Source organism: Lepidochelys kempii, chromosome 11 (genome assembly GCF_965140265.1).
Source record: "Lepidochelys kempii isolate rLepKem1 chromosome 11, rLepKem1.hap2, whole genome shotgun sequence".
NCBI lineage: Eukaryota > Metazoa > Chordata > Testudines > Cheloniidae > Lepidochelys > Lepidochelys kempii.
In genome coordinates this window covers 13,184,470-13,208,943 of record NC_133266.1, presented here as the reverse complement: position 1 = coordinate 13,208,943, position 24,474 = coordinate 13,184,470, and the positions used below count along the sequence as shown (strand labels likewise).

At 39.3% G+C, this 24,474-nt stretch overlaps 1 protein-coding gene across 1 annotated transcript in view; it reads left to right on the top strand.

Annotated features, from left to right (window-relative positions):
- Nucleotides 1–24,474, top strand: part of OSBPL11 (oxysterol binding protein like 11) — a 72,534-nt gene that overhangs the window by 6,117 nt on the left and 41,943 nt on the right. Inside the window, exons 2-4 of the mRNA XM_073305184.1 lie at nt 21,526–21,594; nt 23,456–23,631; nt 24,381–24,460. Of these exons, the coding sequence (XP_073161285.1) occupies nt 21,526–21,594; nt 23,456–23,631; nt 24,381–24,460 (325 nt within the window). The remainder of the gene's footprint in view (nt 1–21,525; nt 21,595–23,455; nt 23,632–24,380; nt 24,461–24,474) is intronic.

Sequence of the window (24,474 nt, the reverse complement as noted above, 5' to 3'; positions counted from 1 at the left end):
ATGGACACGTCCTCTGGAATGGTGGTTGAAGCATCAAGGGACATAGGAATCTTTAGCGCATCTGGCATGTAAATACCTTATGACACCGGCTACAACAGTGCCATACAAATGCCTGTTCTCACTTTCAGGTGACACTGTAAACAAGAAGCGGGCAGCATTATCTTCTGGCAATGTAAACAAACTTGTTTTTCTGAGTGAGTGGCTGAGCAAGAAGTAGGACTGATTGGAATTACAGGTGCTAAAGTTTTACATTGTTTTATTTTTGAATGCAAGTTTTTTTCGTACATAATTCTACATTTGTAAGTTCAACTTTCATGATAGAGTTTGGACTACAGTACTTGTATTTTTCAAGTCATTTAATACTTTTTTCTTTTTTTACAGTGCAAATATTTGCAATAAAAATAAATATAAAATGAGCACTGTACGCTTCCTATTCTGTGTTGTAATTGAAATCAATAAATTTGAAAATGTAGGAAACATCCAAAAATATTTAAATAAATGGTATTCTGTTGTTTAATAGTGTTAACATTTAATCATTTTTTTTAATTGCGTGATTAATCACTTGGCAGCCCTAGTTGTAATTCATATTAACAAAGGAGTTAAGCACAACTTATCACTCAATATAGACAAGGACTGTCGAGTTTAAAATTGTCAGCTGGTTGTGGTTAACCTTAGGGTCCATCCTGGGTTCACAATTATTAATATGATGAGATGTGATTTTTTAAAACACAACCTTTCTTGTTTACCTTGAGTCTTTAACATTGTGTTAACAAATGTTCTAACAGAGAGAATTTCCCCAGTGTAGGCAAGTTTATGTTCATGTTTATGCATGAACTAAAGCACTAGATGGGTGGAACAAAGGGAAGGTCACACAGGATGTTGACGTACGAGCAGTGAACCTGGCTGGTGTTAAAGAAGTGGACAGGATTATGAAAGAATGGCTAAAGGAATTCGGACAGACACTCAGAGGTGCAACTCCTATGGTTAGCTGTCTGCTACAAAGAAAAAAATACCTGGGCCCAATTACACATGAAGTGGGCCAAAGGGGAGGGAGTGCTGAATGTTCCTCTCCACTGGCTTGTCAGGGCTGATGAGTGGTTGCTAAGAGTGTTATCCAGGTCTTGCTGCCATTGAGCGTCTTCATCATGTAGGACCCTGAAAGTGAAGGCCGTAGAACCCATGGGGGCAGGAATGTGCAAAAGGCTCTGTTGACTGTATCATAGTAGAATATTTGTCTTAGTGATTTGACCCAAGATCACTAGATATTAAAACTAAATAGAATGTACAGGGGAAATGTTTTTAACATGTCATTCTGAGAGATCAGATCATTTATGCTGTTGATGGCTTCCTGTGGAATGAATTCCCATGGGAACCAAGGACCGTCACAAATCTCATTACCTTTTCACTACAAGTGCAAGGTCTTCAACCTTGTCTTCTCTAATGTAAACACATAACTACATGTATATTAAGAGTAAAAATATTACCAAAACAAAACGTACCAGTAGGCACAACATAAGAAATTCTCTCCTTGGGGAGAACAAACCATGCATGGCAGATGTTTGTCATGTCACATAATGTACTACAGGAAAACACTTGACTATTACAGTTATGTACACAGTATAAGAACATACAAAGAATAGAATAGTTCCCTGAAAAATAGGGAATGTATACAGGACTCTTACTTATCCTGAGCATTCTATCATGGTACATGTTCCTCACATTAGATTATAGGTGCAGCTGGTAGCATCGTCTATCATTACGGTTGCCTAATGCTTTCCATTATAAGACCCTGTTTTTAGTTGCTTGTAACTTTGCCAAACTTTAACCATTTAGACTGAAATTTTCTGTGCTAGGTGGCTGCCTGAGGCAGATTATTTTTGGGGAGAAGTTCAACCGTTTGAGAATGATGCTAGGGAAAAATACATTGTTTTGCCCATGTTAAGAAATTCTGGAAATCCTTTCTTTGAAAAAGCTGTAGCTCCCCCCATGCTTTGGAGCAGAGCCTTGAAATTTGGCAGGTGGTGACCTTTGTGTACTAACTCTGTGAAAATCTGCCCAAATTTGGCCAAGTTCTATGCCTTTGCAAAATTGCAGTGTGTACATGCTCTGTAGAGACATCTTAGATTTTAGCAGCTAGATACCCCGAACACTGCATCTACACTGGGAGGGCTCCATCTCTGTTTTTGCCACAGAACTCCTGTGTGATGCTAGTCATTGCTTAAACCAAACTTTTCACTTGTGGTCATTAATTGTGTGTTCTTTATTTTCTCAAGTCGGGCATCCAGATTCTGAGGCTTGGGTTTTCAGAAGTTCTGAGCACTTACAGCTGCAACTGAAGTCAATGGGAGCTGTGCTTTGAATATATAAAATACTATATAATGCTATGTACAGTGAAAAATCAGGTCTTGGGCATCTCAGATTGGGCATCCAAACTTAGTGGATAATTTTGACCTTGATCTCTCGGTGCCTCAGTTCTCCATCTGTGAAATGGGGATAATACCTCTCCTCTCACCAGGGTGTTGTGAAAATAAATTAATGTTTGTGAAGCACTTAGATACTACAGTGATGCACACTATAGAAAAGCCCATGGGGAAATTTAATAATTCTGTCTTCAGAGCAAGGTTTGAATAATGTACAGCAAATAAGGCATGGGGCCACACATTGAGCAAGGAGGAGAAAACACAATATTGAATAGCTGTTAAATGAGCATAGTCTATTCTGTACTCTGAATGAGGTATGGCCAAAAAAACCCCATGTAATTAAACACTATCATGGAGGTCAAATTAAAATGGCAAAGGCAACCTTAATTCTGGCATTTCCTAGCTTTTGAGTGCTTGACTTTGCAACCTTAATGGTTTTTTTAACTTTTAATTTTGTGGTGTGCATGCGTAGTATTTGAAACAATCCTCTGAGTATCCAGACAAATTGCAGTTTATTGTAAAATGAATTTAGCATTGTTAGGTGCTTTTCAGCTGACACACACACAGAATAAAACCAATGAATCTGAGAGTCTTGATTTTGAACCATTTCTGAGATGTGGCACTTAACAGTTAATGATCTTTCTTCCAAGATTCTTCCAAAGGTGGTTTAGGGGATGGTGAAAGGACTTAATAGCGGATGCCAATCGGTTGCATAATTGATAAGATGTAGGCTATTCAGATTGCTTATGACTTGATGTTTGCTGCAAAGTCTATAACAGCCATGTAGAGTATCAATATTATTCCGGGATACGGTAGTTTTACAGTTACAAGAAAACTCTCTCATGTTTCTTGGTAGGCTGGGACCTACTACGTACTATTGTTTAGCAAGAAATGCAGTTGTGAAAAGAGACATAGGAGCTGCAGAGCAAACTATTGTTCTGGGCCATGCTTGTGCTAACCTAGATACGCTTTATAGAGATTTGTTTCAGAGTAGCAGCTGTGTTCGTTTGTATCCGCAAAAAGAAAAGGAGTACTTGTGGCACCTTAGAGACTCACAAATTTTTTTGAGCATAAGCTATAGCTCACGAAAGCTTATGCTCAAATAAATTTGTTAGTCTCTAAGGTGCCACAAGTACTCCTTTTCTTTTAGAGATTTGTTGTTGTTTTTGCCTATTTCTGTGCATAATTATTGCTTAGGGTCCATTACTCTAAAAGTGAAATCCTCTTTATTTGGTTTCAAGAATAAGCCTGACATTTAATTCCAAGAAAATGCATAGAAGCAAATTTTGTGTTGTAACGTAATTCTGAGTAGAGCAGCTTTGATTCACCTTCTGAACTGAATGAAATTGATGTCAGGAGACTAGCAAGTGAATGTTCTGTTGATATTTATCAGAAACTGCAATTACTAAGTGAAGTGGTGCATTGCTTAATTTGTGGTACCAGACTCAAAGGGAAATTTGTTGATATAAAAATGATAATGAAGCTATACCTATGGAGACAGTAACAATTTCTGTGCTCCACTGTGTAACATAACCATACTATTGAAATGTTGGCATCTTGGGACGTTTGTTTGACACATCCATCTCCAAAACCTTGCAGTTCATTTTATCTAGATGTATACGCCAGACTGTATTGATGATGATTTTAATGGTGGTCTTCAGAAGCCAGATAAGACAACCATAGGATTTTCAAAAATGGCTAGTGGTTTTGCATGTCTCCATTTTTAGGTGCTCAATTTGAGATATTTTAAAGGGTCCTGTTTTTCAGAAAGTGCTGAGAATGTACCCTATGAAAATTGGGCCTCTTTAAAATGCCTCAAACTGAGGCTTCTGAAATCTCCAGTACTTCTGATACTGTAAGCCAGTGTCGCCCATAGATTTACTTTAGAGTTCATTTTGAATTGATGATCATAGTTGTGTATGTGGGAGGAGTCTTTGCTAAATTTAGATGTATTTACAGAGTAGTTTCAGTATTAATGTAAGCAGAAGTTAAATTGCTTGTTTAAACACCCACTTCAGTGTGTTTGTATGGCAGATATATTTTGAGTGCTAAAGAGCCTTCTAAATGACAGTGCAGTTAAACAGGCCATTTTACAGCTGTCCAATGAGAGCAATGTTTTGCTTTTTATTCATTAGGTGTAGGGTCTTTGCTCTGTTTGCTAATTTCTGCCCTAGCAGAGTTAGCGTGGTCACTTAAGGAGTTTCATTAATATAATGGACAGTAGGTATTACTTTGCAGCCTTTCCCTCCCTGTCTTGCAAGTTCAGGCAGAATGGTATTTCAAAACACTTAGGGCTGATTTAAAATTCCTGTTGACAATAAGTTTTCAGGGGGAATAACTCTTTTCTCCCAGTGCATACTGGCGCTTTCAGTGGGTACAGAAATATTAATATCTTATAACATATTAGGATTTCAGCCTTGCTACAAAAACTGAGCAGTGTTGTTGAACTAGAATCTAATGTAATAGCAAATCCTCTCAGTTTGAACTTAGAACAAAGAGGGATGATCTCTTGTAGGTAGTAGGTTATAGCCTGAAACATTTATAAATGGAAAGGGGTAAGCAGTGTGTTTAACTGAAATAAGTGTCTTGGAGCACTTCTAGAGGCTTACTTTGTGTTGTCCTCAAATTATTGATGTCTTTGTGTTACAGAATCCTAGAAAAATTAAGGGAGAGCCCTTGAGAGGTTATCACAGGGGTGGGCAAACTTTTTGCCCCGAGGGCCACATCTGGGTATAGAAATTATATGGTGGGCCATGGATGCTCACAAAATTGGGGTTGGGGTGTAGGAGTGGGTGTGGGATCTGGGGTGGGGCCAGAAATGAAGAGCTCGGTGTGCGGGAGGGCTGGGACAGGGGTGTGTGGTGTGAGGGCTCTGGCTGGGTGTGCAGGCTCTGGGGTGGGGCTGGGGATGAAGGTTTGGGGGTGCAGGAGGGTGCTTCAGGCTGGGGCTGAGGGGTTGGGGGGGAGGATCAGGGCTTCGGCAGGGAGTTGGGGCGTGGGGGAGTGGCTTCGGGTGCAGGCTCTGGGCAACGCTTACCTCAAGTGGCTCCTGGAAGCAGCGGTATGTCCCCGCTCTGGGTCCTATGCAGAAGCATGGCCAGGTGGCTCTGCTGCACGCTGCCCCATCCACACACGCCGCCCCTGCAGTTCCCAATGGCCGTGATTCCCGGCCAATGGGAGCTGTGGAGGTGGCACTTGGGGCAGTGTGTGGAGTGGAGCCCCCTGGATGCCCCTACAAGTAGAAGCCTGAGGGGAGACGTGCTGCTGCTTCCGGGAACCACGAAGAGTGGCTCCCGACCCTGCTCCCTGGCTGGAGCGCAGGATCAGGGTAAGCCCCAGACTCTGCTCCCTAGCTGGAGCTCGAAGGCCAGATTAAAACGGCTGGCGGGCCATAGTTTGCCCACCCCCAGGTTGTCCAGTCCCCCACCTTGAGGCAGGACCAAGTAAACCTAAACCATCCATGACAGGTGTTTATCCAATCTGTTCTTAAAAACATTCAGTGATGAGGATTCCACAATCTCTCTTGGAAGGAAGCTTTCTAAACTCAATCTCTTTTGCTGCAGATTAAGCCCATTACTTCTTGTCCTACCTTCAGTGGACATGGAGAATGACTGATCATTGTCCTCTTTATAACAGCCTTTAATGGGTTTGAAGACTGTCATCAGATCTTCTTTTTCTCAAGACTAACCATGTCCAATTTTTTAACTTTTTTTTTACTCTGTCCTCAGAGGTTAGGTTTTCTAAACTTTTTTTATCATTTTCGTTGCTCTCTGCTGGACTCTCTCTATTTGTCCACATCTTACCTAAAGTGTGGTGTCCAGAATTGGACACAGTACTCCAGCTGAGGCCTCACTGGTGCCAAGCAGAGTGGGGAAAGTTACCTCCCATGTCTTACATATGAAACTCCTGTTAATATACTTCAGTGATATTAGCCTTTTCATGACTGCATCATGTTGTTGACTCCTATTCAGTTTGTGATCCTCTGTAACCCTCAGCTCCTTTTCAGCAGTGTTACTACCTAGCTAGTGATTCTCCATTTGTAGTTGTATATTTGATTTTTCCTTCCTATATGAAGTATTTTGCAATTTATTGAATGTCAGCTTCTTAATTGCAGACCAACTCTCCAATTTGTCAAGATCATTTTGAATTCCTATCCTGCCCTCCGAACACCTCCCAGTTTGGTGATGTCCGCAAATCTTATAAGCTTACTCTCCACTCCATTTATCAAAGTCATTAATGAAAATATGGAATAGTGCCAGACCCAGGACTGACTCCTGCCGGACTCCATTAGATACACCCTCCCAGTTTGATAGTGAATCATTGCTAACTACTCTGGGTATGGTCTTTCAAAAGGTTGTGCACCCACCTTATGGTAATTTCATCTAGGCCACATTTCCCTAGTTTGCTTATGAGACTGTCATGTGGGACTGTGTCAAAAGCCTTACTAAAATCAAAATATATTTTGTCTACGGCTTCCCACCCTCTCCCGGCCCCATCCACTAGGCCAGTAACCCTGTCAAAGAAGGAAATTAGGCTGATTTAACATGATTGCTGGCTATTCCTTATAACCCTCTTATCATCTAGGTGCTTACAAATTGATTGATCAGTAATTTGTTCCAGTATCTTTCCAGGTGTCGAAGTAAGCCTGACTGATGGTCTGTAATTCGGTCCCATATTTAACAACAGATACTATGTTTACCCGTTTCCCGTCCTCTGGGATCTCATTCATCCTCCATGAATTCTTGAAATAATTGCTAATGGTTTTGAGATTGCTTCAGTTAGTTCCTTAAGTACCCTAGAGCAGTGGCTCTCAACTGTCTGTCTACTGTATCCCTTTCAGGAATCTGATTTGTTTTCTGTACTCCCAAATTTCATCTCACTTAAAACTACTGGCTTGCAAAATCAGACATAAAAATACAAAAGCGTCACAACACACTGTTACTGAAAAATTGTTTATTTTCTTATTTTTACCATATAATTATACATCAATTGGAATATAAATATTGTACTTACATTTCAGTATATAGTAGAGCAGTATAAACAAGTAATTGTTTGAAATTTTAGTTTGTACTGACTTTGCTAGTGCTTTTTATGTAGCCTGTTGTAAAACTAGGCAAATATCTAGATGATGTCCCCCCTGGAAGACCTCTGTGTACCGCTGGTTGAGAACCACTGCCCTAGAGGAACTTGTTTCCTAGATTTGCTTGCACTGTATTTTGACTGAGTGGAGGAGAATGTGCTGATTGCCACAGAAAACAGTAAGTGTGAAAAATACAACTTCTTCTGCCACAAGTCTAAATGATGGAACAGGAACCGCTGCTTCCAGTTTGCAGTTGACTATTGAAATGCTGGTGAATTGCACAGTGAATCTTACTTTATTTCCCCCTTCTAAATAGCTTTTGAGAAAAAAATAGGATGTCAGAGTATATGCTCTTTAAATGATCAAGCAACTTCTGCTGTCTCTCACTTGATGCCTATAGGGTCCCACCCATGCCCAAAAGACAGCAGGAGGGAAAGGAGAACTCTTGAGATTTGGGTGGTTTCCCAGTACCGCATGGGTGTGGCACCACAGTTCTAGGAACCTGTCCTCAGAGGAAGTAGTGGGGTGGTTTTTTTCCCCCCCACCCCTGCTTTTTTAAAAGGGAACTAATAATGCTATGTAGATGGAAACTTTTGGACAGTCCATATGCAAGGGGAATAAACTAATATAGTCAGCAAGCCCCTGCACACTTTTCCTGAGATTTTTAGATGAGCAAATGTTAAGTGAGATCGGGGTATTTACCTTTCAATTAGGAATTTTTAAAACCGTTACTTAGTTTACATTTTTCAAAAACATAGGGTTGTGCCTTCTATTAGCTACGAATACCCTCTTCTTTCCCTTTTCCTGCTATTTGTTTTTTTTTTTTGTTTTTTTTTTTTTACTCACTTTGTTACAGTCGAATTGAAGGCAACATGTAAGTTCTCAGTGGATGAGACTCTGGTTTCCTGTGTTCGTACATAGCTGAGTACAATGGGGCCCTGATCCTGGAGGTGCCTTCATGTACTATCCCCTAATAAATAGGTGTTGTGATGGGAGTCGTCAGATCTTGCTGTTAGTCTTCAAGTTTTCTCTTAGCATGCAAGCACTTCTCAGTCTGCTGAAATGTTGCATCAATGTTAATTTTTTTTACTAGATTATTTTTTTGTGTGGAGAGCCATGGCAAGCAGTTTGGGAGTTTGCTCTCTGCTTTAATCTGCCTTACTAAGATCAGTTTTTGAAACATATTTGCTCCTTGGAACCGGGCATTGGTGTTTTGGCAGAGTTTCTCGAATGAGGCCTGCCTGCATGCCTTTTGTGACCACCTGTGTTCAAGCACTGCTATATATAGTGTGAAGTAAACAAGTTGCACAAAGAATATATCCTGGTTTAGCATCACTGATTTCTCCAACAAAAGGAAGCTGGCCTGCAAGGCTTTGACATCTGCTGTCACTTGACAGAGGGCCAACAGTAATAATACAAATGGACTAATGTTAGTAAGTTGTGGAAAAATAGTTTTACATTTTAATGATCCTTGGATATAACTGTTTAGGTATCTAAAATCTGTCTCTTGAAAAACATCTGAGGCTTTGTCAAGGTTCCTCCCCCACTCTGAACTCTAGGGTACAGATGTGGGGACCTGCATGAAAAACCTCCTAAGCTTATCTTTACCAGCTTAGGTCAAAACTTCCCCAAGGTACAAAATATTACACCCGTTGTCCTTGGACTGGCCGCTACCACCACCAAACTAATACTGGTTACTGGGGAAGAGCTGTTTGGACGCGTCTTTCCCCCCAAAATACTGCCCAAAACCTTGCACCCCACTTCCTGGACAAGGTTTGGTAAAAAGCCTCACCAATTTGCCTAGGTGACTACAGACCCAGACCCTTGGATCTTAAGAACAATGAACAATCCTCCCAACACTTGCACCCCCCCACCCTTTCCAGGGAAATGTTGGACAAAAAGCCTCACCAATTTGCATAGGTGACCACAGACCCAAACCCTTGGATCTGAGAACAATGAAAAAGCATTCAGTTTCTTACAAGAAGACTTTTAATAAAAATAGAAGTAAATAGAAATGAAGAAATCCCCCCTGTAAAATCAGGATGGTAGATATCTTACAGGGTAATTAGATTCAAAAATATAGAGAACCCCTCTAGGCAAAACCTTAAGTTACAAAAAAGATACACAGACAGAAATAGTTATTCTATTCAGCACAATTCTTTTCTCAGCCATTTAAAGAAATCATAATCTAACACATACCTAGCTAGATTACTTACTAAAAGTTCTAAGACTCCATTCCTGGTCTATCCCCGACAAAGACCAGCATATAGACTGACACACAGACCCTTTGTTTCTCTCCCTCCTCCCAGCTTTTGAAAGTATCTTGTCTCCTCATTTCAGAGTAACAGCCGTGTTAGTCTGTATTTGCAAAAAGAAAAGGAGTACTTGTGGCAACTTAGAGACTAACCAATTTATTTGAGCATGAGCTTTTGTGAGCTACAGCTCACTTCATCGGATGCATACCGTGGAAACTGCAGCAGACTTTATATACATACAGAGAATATGAAACAATACCTCCTCCCACCCCACTGTCCTGCTGGTAATAGCTTATCTAAAGTGAGCATCAGGTTGGGCCATTTCCAGCACAAATCCAGGTTTTCTCACCCTCCACCCCCCACACAAATTCACTCTCCTGCTGGAATGGCCCAACTTGATGATCATTTTAGATAAGCTATTACCAGCAGGACAGTGGGGTGGGAGGAGGTATTGTTTCATATTCTCTGTGTGTATATAAAGTCTGCTGCAGTTTCCACGGTATGCATCCGATGAAGTGAGCTGTAGCTCACGAAAGCTCATGCTCAAATAAATTGGTTAGTCTCTAAGGTGCCACAAGTACTCCTTTTCTTTTTGTCTCCTCATTGGTCCTTTTGGTCAGGTGCCAGCGAGGTTACCTTTAGCTTCTTAACCCTTTACAGGTGAGAGGAGCTTTCCCCTGGCCAGGAGGGATTTCAAAGGGGTTTACCCTTCCCTTTATATTTATGACAGGCTTCCCCGCCTTTTTTTTCTTCAAGGGAGTGTGTGGGCTAATGAAGTAATCTGGCTTGTTAGGAAAAGGTACTTGAGTGGTATAGTTTGCCCATCAGTAAAATGGGGATAATTCTTACCTATCTCAGAGGGGTGTTTGTAAAGGAGTTGGAAAGTGCTGTATATAAGGAGCTGCCTAACTTTAGCAGCCTGCAGTGATTCCAAGGGAAGGATGGTTTTGTGGCTAAGACACTGGACTGTGGCTCAGATTTGCTCTGTTTTTTCTCTGCCACAAACTTCCTGTGTTATGTTGGGCAAGTAACTCAGTCTTCTGTTGTGCAGTTCTCTAAGTGTAACGGGGGTAATACCACCCTTACTTAGAATGATGGTGTGAAGATAAACATGGTCTGACATGAGCAGGTGCTTTGGTGGTGGTGTCCTTGCAAAGTTTATAAATAAATTCCATTAGCTAAGAACTATCAAAGATCAACATTTCCATATAGATACTGTATACAAGTTTGGGCCTGAAGCTTGTTTATCAAGGAAACGCATAAGGGTTCAATCTTGTTTTATGATTGTCACGGTTCCTCCCCCACTCTGAACTCCAGGGTACAGATGTGGGGACCTGCATGAAAAACCTCCTAAGCTTATCTTTACCAGCTTAGGTCAAAACTTCCCCAAGGTACAAAATATTCCACCCTTTGTCCTTGGACTGGCCGCTACCACCACCAAACTAATACTGGTTACTGGGGAAGAGCTGTTTGGACGCGTCCTTCCCCCCCAAAATACTTCCCAAAACCTTGCACCCCACTTCCTGGACAAGGTTTGGTAAAAAGCCTCACCAATTTGCCTAGGTGACTACAGACCCAGACCCTTGGATCTTAAGAACAATGAACAATCCTCCCAACACTTGCACCCCCCCTTTCCTGGGAAATGTTGGACAAAAAGCCTCACCAATTTGCATAGGTGACCACAGACCCAAACCCTTGGATCTGAGAACAATGAAAAAGCATTCAGGGTTTTACAAGAAGACTTTTAATAAAAACTAGAAGTAAATAGAAATAAAGAAATCCCCCCTGTAAAATCAGGATGGTAGATACCTTACAGGGTAATTAGATTCAAAAAACATAGAGAACCCCTCTAGGCAAAACCTTAAGTTACAAAAAAGATACACAGACAGAAATAGTTATTCTATTCAGCACAATTCTTTTCTCAGCCATTTAAAGAAATCATAATCTAACACATACCTAGCTAGATCACTTACTAAAAGTTCTAAGACTCCATTCCTGTTCTGTCCCCGGCCAAGACGACTACAGACAGACACAGACCCTTTGTTTCTCTCCCTCCTCCCAGCTTTTGAAAGTATCTTGTCTCCTCATTGGTCATTTTGGTCAGGTGCCAGCGAGGTTACCTTTAGCTTCTTAACCCTTTACAGGTGAGAGGAGCTTTCCCCTGGCCAGGAGGGATTTCAAAGGGGTTTACCCTTCCCTTTATATTTATGACAATGATATATGGACATATTTTGTAAAAGCAGTTACTGCACACCGAGGAATCTCAAAAAACAAAATAAAGGCTTCACAGAGGAGTGCAAAATGAGTTCTTGTTGGATTTCTCTAAAGTAGGTGCAAGGATTTCATTGCAACATATGCCTACCTGTATAATATATTTGACATTTATTATAATAAAAGTGGCAGACTACAACTACTACAGGAGAGCAGTAAATGAGGCTAAGATTTTGGCACAAGAAGTTTTAGTAAATTTCACGGCGGAGGTTCAAGGAAAAGTCACAGGAATGTCACCAACATTCCTGGCAGGGGCAATGTGGTTTTGCTTTTAGGCAGATTAGCCATGTACTTCTCATTCAAGGCATTTCACAGAAAAGACATTTCATGTCCTTGGTGGCCTAAATATTTAGTCAGTGAAATCTTGGAAAAGTTTGGGTCAGGGGAGGGTTTGAGAGCAAGTTGACCCTGCAGCAGCAGTTCCTGGACTCAGCTCCCCACTCTGGACATGAGACCTGATGCCTCTAAACTTTGGGTATCCGCCGCTCTGTAGATGGAGGGGTAGATGGGGCCAAATTTGATTGGTGGTGTGACCCCATGTGCTAGGTTGCAGTGGCATTCTGATTTGGCCCATCTGCCCCTCCTTCTCCAGCTGCAAGAGGGGTGGATACTGAAAACCTGAGTGGTGCCAGATAGCAACACCTGGAGCAGGAAGCTGGGCCTAGCTCTGCAGCTGAAGTACTTCCCTCTTCTTCCCACAGCCATTTCCAGAATTTAACTAATTTTATTTAGATTCACAATTTCTGTGACCTCTGTGCCAAAATCATAGCCTTAGTAGTAAATATTTATACTGTGGTAGTATCCAAAGGCCCCAGTCGGAATTGGGCCACATTGTTGTGTTCCCAGTATATCTTATTTTGGGGTGAAACATCTACACCATGTTCGTGCTGTAATTCTGCTAATACTTTTACTGTATACATAACTCATCTTTTGTAATACAGTGGAAACTATTTTATTAACATTCTTGAAAATATAGTCTTCTAGATTAAATGATTGTTGAGATTGGTTGTCTTAATTTTGTTATTTATGGGCCTGAGAATATTGTCAGGACTTTTGTATTCACCCACGAAAGCTCATGCTCCAATATGTCTTAGTCTATACGGTGGCACAGGACTACCCCTCTGAAGCTTGTCAGGACTTAGAAATACTTACATCCAAGTGTATTTACTCCTGCAACTTAGATAAGTTATGAACGGTTGTAACAATTTCAAGTTACTATCCACTTAATAGGATAGTGTAGAGTTTATATTACTGATACTCAAAATCCTTTCCCAAGTCATTTTGAACACTTCACTCACTCTTTCACTGTTACAAATAACTGAATCAGATATGCATATCACAGATTTAGAGTGAATTGTACAAGAAGGTCATTATTTTTATATATTTTTATGGGGTCTTGATATTGATCCATGAAGTACCCTGATAAAGACTTTAAGGACAACCCTATTTTTTTCTGATGTTTTACCACCTATTTTCCATTACTCAGTTAATCTGTGACCAAGCTAATGCCTGAATTTCCAGACCAAATTCTAGAATATTAAAAGCATTCTGTAGATCCCTGAAAAGAGCATAAGTGTTATTTTCCACCCAATAAAATAGTGCTGTATTTTTTTTTATTTTTTTTTTTGGACAAAGGTAATTGAAGCAGATACTTATGAAGTTATTGGGAGGTGAACTATCTCCAGTTCAACAGGTTAATCATTAATACTTGGAGGATTTTCTTGCCATGCTGTATTAGGAGGAGATCACCATTTAAATTTGTTTTATTTAACTAAAACAACAACATTATGTATTCTGGATTTTTTTCTTCAACAGCAAACATAATATTTTAACAAAATAAGCACATGAATTTTTGAATTTAGTCAAACTTGATTTTAAAAAAACTTCAATGTTTTTGTTAAAATTGTTTAACTAAAATAGTTAAATGAAATATTAAAAAAAAATTAAATAGACTGTCAGCCAGGTTAACATGAGAAACTTAAAATATTGGCTTCTGCAGCTGACTCAGTCATCTTCACCTTCATTTTCCTGTTTGTTCATAATCTGGAAAAGAAAAACAAGCTTTCCTGCTTTTTTCAGGTCCCAAACGATTTCTCAATTTGGAATAAATTAGTCCAAAGAAAGAAAATCATCTTCCTACACCAGCAGAAGAAGTTACTGCTGTTAAAAGTAAGATTATCACTTCAACAGTGTCTGAATCCAAGTGCTTAGGTGACTTCCACCAGTTCACTGGTGTGACTTTCTTTAAAACCTCATCAGCAAACCTATATTTCTTGAATGGCTCTTATTCCCAAACTGGGTCTGCCATAATAGGTTTCCCCTTCTAGTGAGAGAATGGTATGGTAGATTTCAACTCAATGAAGGCTACGCTCAAAAAGACCTCAAGACTTCTGGAATATGCTGCTCAAACAGTTTCACTTTTGTTTCTACTGCCTGTCCCTCCGTTCTCACATTTATCTCCAGACTTCTTCTCCAGATCTATTCCGTCCCAACCATCTTCTATTCATTGAACTTTTTGAAACTTTGCACTTTTAGAGAGAGGTAAGGGATTGACTCTGTAAACAAACTTGCAGAGGGACAATAGGGATGATGTCTGTTGTTTCTCCTTTTCTCTCTCTCTCTCTCCAAACATTTTTGCTGTTAACAAGCATGTTCTCTCTCGAGACACAAATCCACAGTTTGAGAACTGCAAAACAAAGCATCTCTGATGGTATCTTCTAGACTGAACACTGAGTCCCATTGGGTAGATAGAAAGATTAACCTAAATAATCTATACAGAAGCTCCTGGAACCCCATAAAATGGGGTCCCTAATCCATGAACTATTGTTTACAAAACATGTTTACAAAACTTTTCTTAAACATTTCATGATTATCTCATACTAAAAAGAAAAGGAGTACTTGTGGCACCTTAGAGACTAACCAATTTATTTGAGCATAAGCTTTCGTGAGCTACAGCTCACTTGAAACCTGTCTCATACTATAGAATTAGAATTTATAATCCCTATTCCATGATGAGACATTATAGCTCAAAGATATATCTTTAGACAGGTTTTTTCCTCAAAAAGCATTTTATCCAAAAAACCGATTTTAAATAAATGATTTTTATCCACCCTGGTTTCCATGATAGTACAGAATGAAATGTGCGGATGTACTTCTGTTTAAAGAGGGCATGACTTTGGCATGGCAACACAAGTAGTTTTTAAACCTGGTGAGGAGGCTTAGTCATGAGGCTGATATATGTTGGGTAAATTTTTCCAGCCAAGCTTTAATTATTTCCTTAATTGTGTATCTTACTGGGTGTATCTCGATGAGGGAGTGGATGGTTCATTGGTGTGCTTGGGTTGTGGGAGACCAAGGTGGAATTTCCTGCTGTGCCACAAACTTCGTCTGACCTCGGGCAAGTTATTTAATCTCTGTAAAATGGGAATAATAGCACTTCTCTACTTTACAGGGGTGCTGTAAGGATAAATATATTAAAGATTGTGAGTTGGTCAGATACTAAGGTGATGGGGACTATGTTGCTCCTACTGTACTCAGGAAATGTCGTCTGCTGGCATAGTTTGTGAAAAGTGCTGCTCAGTGTAGGTGAATGTGGGGGAGGCTGGAGACTCCATGTGGGGTTAAGGTAAATTCCACTGTTACTCACTAGAAGTTAACTTAATTCCACTGTGAAAGTCTCCAAGTCACTTCCCTTTTGTATTCATCTGCTGAGCTGCACTTCCCTATGTTTCAGTCAGTGTCCTCGGACTGGGAAGATCACAGCTCTCTGTTTCACTGTTACTTATGTATTTTCATTAATTTTTTTAAACCATCTGATTCACCATCATCATAATCCGATAAGGTGATTTCCAAAACATAGTATGCGGATTGCCATAGTCCTTTACTGGCTGGTTTCCTTTCCTCATCTTGAGGTGTTGCTTGCAGAAGCTACCACTCTGAATTTCCTCACACTTATTTTACAGCATAAGCATGATTTAGATTGTGGTGTCATGAAGCATGGTGGTGGTTCTGTTTTTTCTGAGTGTACGGTGTTCTAAGGGATGTGTAAATGAAAGGCAGGGCTTGATTTATGTTCTGCAGTTGGTTTCATATCGTGAAAAAGTGGTGGGTGAATCCAGTCGAAGGAGATTGGAGACAAGTTTCAGACCAAACTTTTTAAAAATTGAACTTCATACATGTTTACAAGCAAGCTTGTCCTTTAAAATTTCAAAACACCTTTTTTCTGTCCAAAGTTGTTAAAACTTCACCAAAGTTTAGGTAGCTCTAAATGAGTGCAACTGATTCAAATCTTGATACTTTTTTATTTTGTGTATGCCAATAATATGGTAGCAGTTCTGAAGCATTTTCAGACAGTTTATACCGTTACTGTTTCTCCCTTAAAAAATTCTGTATTCAGAATATATAAGTCCCTTGTTTTCAGTTGAAACCGATATTTTTACTGAAAAAGTCCTGGGTTTTACAAAAAGTATTGTTCTTTTTCTGATTTTCACCCTACTTTTATATCATTCAAATATATATAAAAAATAACTTGCTTTATTAGGAAAATACAGTACATTGCAAGAGAGAGATGTATTACGATCATATACTAGTCTGTCTATATGCCAAGCTGCCTGTTAAAGTAAGGCTGTGTAGTAATCTAAAAGATACACACAACAAACAGACATGCAAGTTCTAAATGTACTGATGAATCTCACACCTATTACGTATACATTCAGACTCTTAGAAGATAATGTTTAAAGGTCTGACACACTAAAATGGAAAGAAAATGAAAATCTGTATCAGGAGACATTTCAGACCACAAGGAACTAATTGAAAATTTAAAAAAACCCCAAAACCGGAAAACATGAAATTGAGTGTATGCACTACAAATGGTGTGGCCCAATTATTAAATGTAAATATTTATGGGCTAATAGTTCTAAGTCTACAACAGTGAACTGTTTATTCAAATGAAAAGTTTTATTTGGGGATTAGAGATGTATTGTTTTCTTAAACTCAGAGGTGGCACTGTGTTTTGAGTTTTGGTTCTGCAGCAAACCATACTGAATTCAATTAAAGTATTACTCTATGAATACTTTTTACCCCTGTCCCTCCGTCCACCAAAATAACCCCCCCATGTTTACGCAGAAAATTAAGTTTTTTTCCACTGATTTTAATCTGTTTTTGTTAACATAGTAATAAACACAGATAAATTCCTGGGAAAAATTAAATAAAAGAACTGAAAATGAAGGGCCCTAAGAATATATGACTGCATGATTCCCTTCCCCGAATGATTTTGTTTTAGACCTGTAGTATTGTTTGAGCAACTATAAATAGTCTGCCATCTTACTGGGGATTCTTTGTTGCAAGGTTACTTTAATGCTGCCACATAGAAGAAAAGGGTGATTCTGCTGGTAACAGCTGGATATGAACTATTAAGCTCTGTTTTTAAATAGGGTGTGGGGGAAAGAGTGGAGGAGATTGTTGTGCTCTAATTAGAGCACGCCCAACCCACTCTGTTCTGTTTTGATCTTGTCTGCAGATATTGCTACTAAAATGTTTTGTAGTTATATCTTAGAATGAATCATGGACTAACTCTTATTTTGGGCATGTTTCCTCATGATTAAAGTGAGGAATTTCTCAGAGGCTGAGTGAATTGCTTCGAAATAGATTGTATGGGGAGGGGCAATGAAATTTGGTGTAGTCAGTCCAGTGCTCTATGCAGACACTAAAGTCCCGTTTATCCACACAAGCAGGAATGGCAGTTGCAGTAGGACCACAAGATTCCTCCTATCATGCTCACTCAGCTACTGCATCCTACTCTGGAGGAGAAACAGAAACAGGAACATAATTATTTCTCAAACCTGTCAATGTTCTGTAATTCTTCTAATGGTTTCTGGCATGTTTGTGTTACATAGACATCTATTGATTTAGGAACTAGACTAAGACAACAGAATTGATTTCTATAATATGGGCTTCAGAACAGCAATTGGTCTTTAGTGCAATTCTGCAGTGCCTGTACCCATGCGTCAGTGACACCTTCAGCAGCTCAGAGCACTTACCTACTGGCTGTGTGCAGGCTCAAGAGCCACAGAGGCAGTGCTCAGCAGGTCTGAGCTCTGCCCATTGCTTCCTCCACCCTCCAGGTTTACTGCCCCGACCTTCAGGGCAGCAGCAGAGGAAGTTACAACTGTAGAATGAAAAATACATCTTCAGTAACACTTTCTAAAACATGTAGACTTTGTCCACAGGGATTCTCTTGCTATATAGAAAGGAAACAAGCAGCGGTTGGTTAGTGTCCGGCACATACCTCAATGAATTTACTTTACTGGAAGTTGTCACAACAGTCAGTTCACTGCCTGAGCAGCATCTCTGTATTCCTGAGCAGTTTAAAACAGAAAACACAAAAGGATTATTAGTTAGAGGTTACATAGACAGGCAGCTCACTCTTCTACTTAACTCGTGAATATGTACTTAACTCCCCTGGGTTCTCCAGCACCTATTATTCTCCTCACTCTTTGAAGAGTGAATCATCCTCAGGATCCTTGACAGCATTACTTGGGGAAGGGAAGATGAGGAACTTACTATAGGCCATAATGAGGGACCCAAAAAGATGTCTTCCCTCCAGATCTAGAGCATACCTGTCTCTCCCTCCTAGAAGAAAACACTGGGGAATGGAATTGTTGTTGCAGCTATGAAAGGTGGGGGAGGGGAATAAACTGTTTTCAACATGAAAAGATCAAATAAACGTGTGTGTGAGCGCACACACGCACACAAAATCCGCAAGCAGCGTCACCCAAAGACAGTGGAATTCATACTATATACCAGGCCTTGAAGCCTGGGGGTGGTGTGGCAGGAGTTGCTGGACCTCCTCCACCGTGGCATCTTCTAGTGTCTCATGACTCATGTAGATCCTCAGATGTAGGACGGAACCATTCAAAACATCCACCGGACAAACCAAAAACATGAAATGTTGTTAATAGACCCATACCATGGAAGTTATTAACTGGGTCCAAGGAGGCATTCATGGAATTGTGGGCTGGGAGAACAATTCTGAGGCTGTACGATATTTAAAAGGGGGGGGCTGTGTGTGGACATGGTGTACTGTTTGAAACAGGATGGAGCTAATTTTTCACTCACAATATTGCAACTTCTATTGGTTCTGTCACACCTGTTTAAATTGCTGTGCTGCAATTCTCTGATGAAAAGGAGGCTTGAATGACCTGTTTCTGTGCAGAATGGATGGAGTTGGGAAAGGAACCAGTCACTGGGTTTCTATAGAATACTTTTTGACATGAGAAATGTTGGTAGATTTTCAATAATGTTAGGCAATTCTTTCTCATGTTCTCTCTCTAAGATGAATGTTTCAGTCCTTATGTTTTGTCAGTTATTTACATGCTCTCTGGGCATAGTTCTGAAAGGAAAGAACTTTGATGGAGACTACCAAAGGGGGAAAATAGGTCCTCATTTATTAAAAGTTGCAGTCATTTGTGTCCTCCAACACAGTTTCTACATTTTGTGTGTGATAGAGTTAATTGTCCAGCTGCTTTAGCAAAATCATGATGCCTTTAGGAAAGTGTCTGTCTGGTAGACTAGGAACCTCTCCTCAGCCCTATGTAGACCTAGTTTTGTAATGCTATATGACCACATGCAACTATAGCCACTTGTGTTTTATAGGTCACAAGCCAGTTGCTACATAAAATTAAATTGCCCTACTTTTTTTTCTTTAAAGCTCTGTGCTTCAGATGTGCCATTTTTAATGTACTATAATTGGGTGAAAGAATTAGTGCGTTTGTTTTGATTTCCTCTGCAAAAAAGAAAAACTAAAAGAGTATTATTCGTAAACTGAATACCTTCATAGAGACAAAGTCAGCAAGACCTCTTACTGGAATAGTGATTTAGCATGTTACTTTGGATTGTCCGATTAGGTATGTCATAAAAAAGACTTTAAGATGTAATTGGGTGTAATTTTTCTACATAATGTTGAAATAGTAAGAATTTCACATATATAAACAGTTTAACATTGTCATACTAGTGAAATCTTTTGGAAACAAAACGTAGGCAACAATTTGATTTGTGCATACAGACAAAGATTTTCCACTGTGCTTAGCAGTCTTTATTAATGAATGGATTTTACATTAATCCCTTGACTTCAGTAGCCATATTCTGCCTGCATATGTTCTTTTAGTAAAGATGAAAAACTTATCAGTAAGTTATCTAGGTAAGGTGTTCCCATATATTCTGAATTCCGGGAAATGTAAGAACCATCAACTACTATAATAAAGCAAACGTTTGAGATTTAATTAGAGGTTTAACTATGATGAAAATATTATTAGAGAATTATCTTTATAATTCTCTGTAAAAGTAAACAATTATCATTGCAGCCAGTGATTGCAGTCTTATGAGACCTGGATTCAGTTCCTGGTTCTGCTGCATATTTCCTCTGTGATGGTAGGCAAGTCACTTAATCTTTCTATGCCTCAATTCCTCCACTGTAAAATTGAGAACTTCTTCCACCCTTTGTCTTGTCTATTCGGATTGTAACCTCTTCCGCAGTAACTATATTTCACTATGTGTGTGCATGGTGCCTAGCACAATGGGGCCTACAGGAACTACTGTAATACAACTCTGATCTGGTCTCATAAGAAGACCATCCCTAACAAGTACATTCAGAGTGAGTATCTATTTTGGCAAATATATACTAATAGTTCTGTATATGGAGCTTAATATTGCAAAGTACTGACTGCCCTCATTGCCTCTTGTCTTCACTGGGAGATAGTGCTGAGCTTCTTACAGATTTGGGCCCCAGAAGAGAAGTTATTTGTTTATCTTTTGTGCCAAATTGTTGTAAAACAAATGGTGAAGACATTTTAATACTTTAAAGTATTTCTTAATGTGATCTGAAACTATCTCTTGGGTTTCTCAGAGCATCTTCTCTATTTGCAATATGGCAGTTTTTAGTATAGTTGTTGATGGTTCTGGAAGTTCAACATGAATAGAACTGTATTTACTTTAATTAGTAGTGCCTAATGACAGATTTCTTTTTAATTACTGAGATTAATATGGGTCTTTTTTAAGGTGGTAAAAATTAATTTTGTGTAGAAACTCAAAACTACCCCCCTCCTCCCCCCTCCCCCCCGGAGAGAAGAGGGGTGGGTAGGCAGGCAGGTGTCATAAATAGTATATTGACTACTTAATATTGAAGCATCATAAATGTGTCCAGAAGTGTCTATTTTATGTTACGGATCCAGACTGTCTTTCATTGCTTCAACAATATTGAAAATTTTCATTCTTTAGTTTTACTGATAGTCCAATAAGTCTGCTTAAAGTTTCTTTATTCTGCAGTAAGCCTGCAAAAACAAATTCAAACAAATTCTCCTTCTTAAAATAAATTTTGAGCAGTTTGCTGAAAGTGGACTTTAGACTGCATAAATGAAAATCTAGATCTTCTACTTTAATGGTTTTAATTGTTACTTTATTTGGTCTCATCTGACTGGTTTTTGTCTTGTTGTTTTTCTAACAGTGATCACATGGAAAATATTTATGGCTATTTAATGAAATATACCAATCTCGTCACTGGCTGGCAATATCGGTAAGTCTGATTTTTGGTTTTTTTGTAGCATTTTTTTAACAAGGTTGATTGACATTATCTAAATCGATATGTTTTTCACACAGTTTTTTTTTCTGCTAAGCAATTAACATAATAGAAAATACTTTTATGTATTTTTCAGATTTAATATGGATTAAACCAACAAGTAGATAAGAGTTGGACCTGCTACATTCATATTAGGGATAACATTTTGTTTTAGCATGTGACTGAGAGATTAATGAAAAGCAGAGAAGGACTACTAAGCATTTCAATGGCCTTTTTTGGTTGCTGTGATGTATGTGTGTAAGGGGGGGTATTCAGCAACGCTTTCTCAAACTTTTCATGGCACTACAACAATACAACCAACGTTGTGGTTGGAGGCACAAGCTGTCTAATGCAGTATGTTGCACAACAGTAGAAGCAGAGAGTTGAGCTAAGGACACCTGTTGAAATGTTGGATCATGTTAAAGAAGTTCTGTATTAAAATCACAAATGAGTTTGATTCCCCATAGTTCAAATTCCAGGGTATTACTAATGAAGAGGTCTCTTGGTTTTTGGTACTGTTTCTCTCCCTCTATGTGTGAAACTTGCAAGCTGCTAACTGTGTTAGTACATTCTAAGACAGAGTCTGTTCTCAAAGCAGTTCACAGAGAGAGAGACTCAAAACAATACTCTAACAACAGAAACAGCACCCAGAGACTCCCCACCCTTTTGTTGTATTAACAATTGTGATTAAAATAGTGATAGAGGATGTATGTGGATGGATGCTTGGTGTGGATAATAACTGAATGATCAGGGAGGTGCCAGCCTAAGAATCCAGTGTCCATCGGCTGAAGAAGGTGTCAAGTGGAAATAACCAGAGGACCCCACCCGGAGGGCAGACTGGAATCCACCCAACAGCCTCAAGAATGGGAGAACCAAAGAACAAGATAACATCTTGGAGCCGTCAGGAATGTGCTATCTGCTGATTGATTCAGCAACAGCATGATGAAGCAATTCCCATAGACTGGCATAGGAAGAAATTCCTATAAAAATAGACTCTAAAAAGTGAGAACTTTGGGGTCTGATTCTGCAAACCAACTTCCAGGAGCATCAGATGAGCATCTGACAAGGCCCTGCTCCCTCCTCATGTCCAGGCCACCTGGCCAGTGGCTTGGCATGAGCAACTCTAAGGCTGGTAACTATGATAACAACCTTGCAGAACCTGTGTGTGTGTGTGTGTGTGTGTGTATGTTTGTATGAATGAATGTGAGAATAAATTTGAGACTGAATGGAATGTTATAACTATAACTAACTGCTTACTATGATTCTTTCTGTATTCACAATAAATGTGGTATTTTGCCTTTTTCCCTTTAATAAGATCCTGCTGGTTTTTATTTTATTGGTACAACAGAAATACCTTCTATTGTGTGCTGCATAAGTTGTGAGTGTGTCTATTTCTAACTGGCATTGGTCCAGTGATGGAAATTACACTCCCCTATCTTTGTAGCTAGTATTGCTTTGTCTTAAAGTTTCTCATATGCACAGTGCTAAGTCTTCCAAGACTGTGTTCCTGAAGTATCATAAATGTACTTTTAATTTACTTAGTGACAGTTCACGTACACCATGCAAAGGTTTGATCTTTAAAGAATCTTTGTATGAGTCTAATCTTGGGCAATTTTAAGCTATAGCTAGTATATTTGGTGAGGTTGTGTTGGCAACTTGTGGTATTCGCGTAAACCATTTGACGTCTCCTGGTCCGATTAAAACAAAAACGAATTCTCCCCAAACTTATGTGGAGATAGTTTTGGTTGGGTGATGATTATTTATATTAAAAATGTGTGTTAGTTTTATTTTATAAATGGACTTTTTATCACAATCACAGATTTTTTGTTTTAAACAATGAAGCTGGCCTGCTGGAGTACTTCGTGAATGAACAGTCTAGAAATCAAAAGCCCAGAGGTACCTTGCAGCTAGCTGGAGCTGTAATTTCACCCAGCGATGAAGACTCGCATACCTTCACCGTTAATGCTGCTAGTGGAGAGCAGTATAAACTAAGAGGTATGACTTAAGTTCTTGGACAGAAGATTTTTCCACTAGAGGATACTCCTGCCTCCTATATGTGGTTGTAGTTTTTGTGTTTGGTTGTCTCTTTGTTTGCTTTAGAAACATATGAACAAAACTGCACACACAGAATATAATATCCTAATTTTTTGTGTGTGGCACCCCAAAATCTATGGGATGGTGATTGGTCCAAGACCATAAATTTGATATGGGGAGGAACCTCAATAGACAGTCCCTTAAATTCTATATTTCAGTGTTTCATAACTTATGTTAGGTAACTTTTGCTGGTGGGAAGAGAGCCAGCCAATAATTCCAATGGAAAAAAGCTTCAAGTATCAGTGATTGGGAACCACTGCTATACAGGCATCTTAGTCTAGAGCCAGGGAAAAGACTTTTATGGAAATTTGGGCTAAAGTCTTTTTGTTCCTGTTCCCTTGAGGCTCACCATTGCATTCTTCCTGACCTGTGTATGTTTCCTGGTATCATGTGTAGATTTACCAAAGAGGAAATTGTACATTCCTTCTGAAGGGCAATAAAACCAGGATATGGTATTGGTTCCATGCACTATATAAATAGTTTTATTTGGTTTCTCTCTTTACCCAGAGAGAGAAAAAAAGCTTATCTGTACTAGTACTACATTAGTGCTACATTAGTGTTATTTTAAAGGAATAAGAAAAATTATCTGTACTCTTGCCTATACTTTAATTTTTGTTCCTGTAAAATTATTTTTGTTTGCTTTTTATCAGCCACTGATGCTAAAGAACGGCAGCATTGGGTTAGCAGACTTCAGATATGCACGCAGCATCACACAGAAGCAATTGGAAAGGTACTTCATGATTT